The sequence below is a fragment of the Ceratotherium simum genome, chromosome 29, assembly GCF_057802395.1.
Source record: "Ceratotherium simum simum isolate JZ-2026a chromosome 29, ASM5780239v1, whole genome shotgun sequence".
NCBI classification, from domain to species: Eukaryota; Metazoa; Chordata; class Mammalia; order Perissodactyla; family Rhinocerotidae; genus Ceratotherium; species Ceratotherium simum.
The window spans coordinates 40824455-40829432 of NC_141928.1; the positions used below are offsets into that span (position 1 = coordinate 40824455).

General features: G+C 48.3%; 1 protein-coding gene across 1 annotated transcript; it reads right to left on the reverse strand.

Annotated features, from left to right (window-relative positions):
• Positions 1 to 767: 767 nt before the first annotated feature.
• SPATA31G1 (SPATA31 subfamily G member 1) lies at positions 768 to 2650 on the reverse strand. Its single transcript, XM_087419389.1, is given in 4 exon segments — positions 768 to 801; positions 1355 to 1550; positions 1654 to 2029; positions 2420 to 2650. Coding segments are annotated over 4 exon segments (837 nt in total).
• Positions 2651 to 4978: the final 2328 nt, after the last annotated feature.

A 4978-nucleotide genomic window follows, 5' to 3' on the forward strand; every position in this document is an offset into this window, starting at 1 on the left:
TGGCTCCATGTAGGTCTTGGGGTAAGCTGCAAGCTGGGAGCTCAGAGACCCCGGAGTTCTTTCTCCTTTGTATGTCCCCGCATCTAGCCTCAGAATCAAACAGGACCCCCATGGGGTTAACTCCGAGAGGCTCCAGTACAAGAGCTGGGGGTGGGCAGAGGGCCAGAGATGAGGGCTCAGAAGCCCAGGAATTCCTGGAATGCTCAGTGTCCCTGCATGCAGCTTCTGATCTAGTGAGGCCTCCCACAGGAATGATTCTGTGGGATTCTAGAATGGGAGCTAGAGTTGGGCTGTGGGCAGGGACTTGGGACTCAGAGGTCCAGAGGTTCTCTCTCTGTCCCATGGTCTCGGACAAAGCTTTGGACTCAGACAAGACTCCCTGGGGGCCCATTCCCAGGGACTCCAACAGAGAGGCCGAGGGAAGCCTGGAAGATGAAACTGGACCTGCAGAGACCCAAAGATTTTCTCTACTCTGCATGCCCTTCTGTGGAGTTTCAGATCCTGTTGGGACACATGCAGGGTTGGTTCCATAGAGCCTTGGGTTGAGGTCCAAGACTAGGGGAACAAAGACCCAAGGGTTTTCTGAATTTTCTCTGCATTCCCACTGGAGCTTGTATCCAGATGGATCTCCCAGCAAACTGCCTCCTTGGAGTTCTGGCAGGGGGCCTGAGAGAAGGCAGAGGGCTGGCATTGTAGACCCAGAGGCCTGAGGGTTCTCTCTGTGCCCCATGGTTCCCCAGAAATCCTTATGTGCAGAAGGTCCTCCTTCAGGGCTGACTGTCTGGGGTTCTGACAGGGAATCTGGGGGTTGGCAGGGGGCTGGTATCGGGGGCTCAAAGGCTTGAGGACTCTCTTTATATTCTGTGGTTCCCCACTGAGTCTCATATCCTTGAGGCTCTGTCATGGGGGCTACAGATTGGCAAGGGGCCGGGATTGGAGGCTCAGAGATCTGAGGATTCTTTCTTTGCCTCCTGGTTTCCCAGAGGGCCTTAGATCCAGAGAGGCCTCCTATAGGGCTGGCTCCCTGGAGTTCTGCCAGGGAGGCTGCTATTGGGCTGGGAGCTGGTATTGCTGGCTCAGAGGCTTTGGGGTCCTCATTTTGCCCCATGGTCCTCCATGGAGCCTCAGACCTAGTGAGGACTCCCAGAAGGCTAGAGGGATACAGCAGAGAGGCAGAGAGTGAATCTAGAATGTGTTGTTGGAGGCTGAGATCCCATGGCACCTCCCACCAGACCTCAGATGAGGGGAAGAACTTGGAGGGTCTGGTTCTTTGGAGGTCAGGCTGTGGATACAGGGCTTGATCCTCAGAGACCCAAGGGACCTCTCTCTGCTGCGTAAGCTTCTGTGTATGTGCCTCAGTGCCAGATAGGACTCCCTTGTGGTCCGTGGGAAAGGACTTAAGATGGAGGGATAGTGATGGGACAGGAGGGGAAGTTGGAGGGGGAAGTTGCTGAGGATGGGGGGCCATCCCTTCCAGATCTTTCATAGTATGGACTTCTTGGGTAGGAAGCTGGGTTGGGGAGCAATACTGGGCAAGTAACACGTTGGACCTAGGCAGGAAGGCAAGTTTGTTGAAGAAGACAGAAGGACCAACAGACAACTTCAGGGGAGAGGGGCCACCTGAGCTCAGGAAGATGGCCTCTAAGGACTCACTGTGCAGAGAGGGGAGACCCCAGAAGACCTGGCTTTTTCTCTGCTGTAGATGACTGCCTGATGCTGTCTTGTGCCTCACAGGCAGGTTGGTCAGGATCTGAAAGGTAGGGAAGGATCTGGAAGGGCTTGGGGTCTGCCTGAGTACTTGCTGTGCTGTCCCTATGGCCTTGTGGAGGCCCTCAGAACCACAGGATGGCTGGAATGGGGCTGTGGTGGCTTGCTCTCCAATAGGAGCTTCTTTGGGAAGAGAACATGGCTTCAGTGGATCCAGAGATGCCTCCACTTCCTCCTCTTCTTCTTCCTCTTCCTCCTCCTCCTCTGACTTCTGCTTCCACAGGCGATCAAGGAAAGCCATACGGTACAGAAGTGGTAGGCCCTGAGGAGTGGAGAAAGATACTATCAGGCATGAAGCCTTTTCAGAGACACAAGGTATGTCCTGAAGCCCTTAGGCTTTGTTCCATATCCAGAGTGAACAGTTACTCATCTGGCCCCACATCTGTGGTCAATAGTCACTTACCATCTGGTATTAATGGCCATTATGCATCCTACAGTTGGAGATCAGCATTCCCTTACATAATTCGACATCTAGGGTCAGTGATCGCTCACTCGGCTTCAAATCTAGTGTCAGTGGTCACTCACCCAGCCTCACATTTAAGGTTTATTTATAGCCACTCGCTTGGGCCCACATCTGTGTCAGTGCTTTCTCATAGGAACTCACGTGTGCTGTCAATAGTCATTTATCTAGCTGCACATCCATGTCACCCACCTTGCCTTGCATCATGTTCCCAGAGTACCAGAGCTGAAGCTGTCGCCACCTCCCAAACTGCCACCACCTCCGGATCTGCCAAACCACGAACAAGAATAGTATCACCAGATTCCCTGGACTCTGGAGGCAGATGCTTCCACAGTGTCTGCAGGTCAGGGCATAGGTCAGCTGGCCCCAGAGAAGTCCCGTGTCCCCCTCAGCTTCAAGCAGGCCCTCTAGCAGCCACTCCATTTTCCTCAGCCTAGTGGCAGTTTACCCTGAGCGGCAGTTTATCACTGCATCACAGAACAAAGAACTCCCATTTCCCACATGCCTAACAGCCATCTCCCTGAATTTAGGGCCAAAATATTGCCTCCACCAGACAACTCACACTTCGTATAGTGAAACCTGGGTGATCCCCTTTTGTCTTGATTGCCAAGGTCAGAATTATCTTCAGGCATTGCAGTTAAGGACATGGATTTTAGCATCAAACTGCTTTATTCAAATCCTAGCTCTGCCACTTCCTACTTGTGAAATCTCAGTCAAACTACTTAATCATTCAGTGCCTCTGTTTTCTCATCTGTAAAATGGGGATGATATTATTACTTATCACATAGGATTGTTTTGAGAATTAAATGAATAAATTTATATGCTTAGAATAGTACATGGTGTATACTATATTAAAAATTTATTTAAGGTTCCTGATTATAAGCCTCATTCCATCTTTAATAGATGGAGTCTGTTCCCTCTTTTTTTATCTCATGTCAGCTGTGAACTGTCTTATTTGACTTGAGGTTGCCTGAGATCTTTTTGGCAAGCATTCATATTAAGGATGACAATAAATCAAATGTACTTGACCATTTTTCTTCATTTGTCCCTCTTTCCCCTAAGCCCACCACTCTGTTCCATGTCAACTCTTCTTTTCAGGGCCAAACCTCAATATGTGCCTTCCTAGTGCAATTTAATGTCTCTCTTCTCACCCTACTTGCGTCAAATGGCAGCTTAGTCTGGTAGAAAGAGCTCTAAGCTGAAATTGAGGAGACTTGGGTTCTCCAGCTCTGTCACTGGTTGGCTGTGTGATCTTGGGCAAGAAAGTTTTCTCCATTGGTACCATGAGTTGGACTAGATTCATTCATTCATTCATTCAACATATATTTATTGAGTGCCTACTATGTGATCAGGTAGTGTGCTCAGTCTTAAGGAGACAGAAGTAAGACAGAGTCTCTGAACTAAAGTAGTCCCATTTCAGTGGAGGAAGCAGTCAAAAAATAGACAATTAAAATAGAGATATGCACAGGGTACTATGGGGGCAGAGAAGGGTATCTAACCAGCCTGGGGAAGGGGGTTGCTTGTCAGGGGGTGTTTACCAGAAGAGATGATTAATGCTTGGTTTGAGAAACCAAGAAAATGAGAGTGTAGGGAGTGAGAGAAGGACAATCCAAGTAGTAGGAACAGCCGTGTAAAGGTGGTAGGGCAGAGAAAGCATGTCCCCTTAGGGAAACTGAAGGTATTTCAGTGTGGCTGTAGTATTGGGTGAGGGCTGGCAAACAGTAGGAGATGGACCTGGAAAGACAAGATCACAAAGGGCCCTGAATGCCAGACTAAAAAGTTGGAAATTTATCCTGAAGGTGATGGGAAATCATTAAAAAGTTTTGAGCAGGGAAGTGACAAGATCCAGTTTGTGTCTTGAAAAGAACACTCTGGCTATAGTGAGGGCAAAGAGATTGAAGGCAAGAGATTAGGTAGGGAACTCTTGCTTTAGTTTAGGGAAGACAAAAGAGGCCTGAACCAAGGGAGTGATGGTGGGAATGGAGAGTAATGGATTCAAGTAGAATTCCAAAGAAATAATTGATTGGACTTGGTTACCAATAGGATGGGGTGGAGGAGAGAGGGAGTTGAGAATGACTCTAGGGTTTCTGACTTGGGCAACTGGGTGTGTATGTTAGTGCCATTTTACTGATATAGGGAACACAGACCTGGCAACCAATGTAGGGTGAGGGGGTGATGTGTTCCATTTTAGACATTTGAATTTGAGGTTCCTGTGACAAGGAAAAGCTAGGTAGGAGACTGTTCGATACATGGATCTGAGGCTTGGGAGAGCAGTCTGTGGGAGAGATGTAGATTTGACAGCTAACAGTATATATGTTATACTATGTTCTATATAGCAGCTGAAATCATAAAAAGGCTTAAAGATGGCCTACTGAGATGTAACATTTGGCCCAGACAATGTGGTCAGCAGTGTTTTTTTTAAAACTTGAATGAGGGGCCGGCCCATGGCCTAGTGGTTAAGTTCAGTGCACTCCGCCTCGGTGCCCTGGGTTCAGTTCCCAAGCGCGGACCTGTACCACTCGTCAACGGCCATGCTGTGGCAGCAACCCACATGCAAAATAGAGGAAGATTGGCACAGATGTTAGCTCAGGGTGAATTTTCCTCAAGCTAAAAGAGGAAGACTGGCAACAGATGTTAGCTCAGGGCAAATCTTCCTCAGCAAAAAAATTAAAAAAAAAAAAAAACTTGAATGAGTAGCCAACATTGTAAAATTAGTAGATTGTACATAATAATCAATATTTTGAGCTTAAA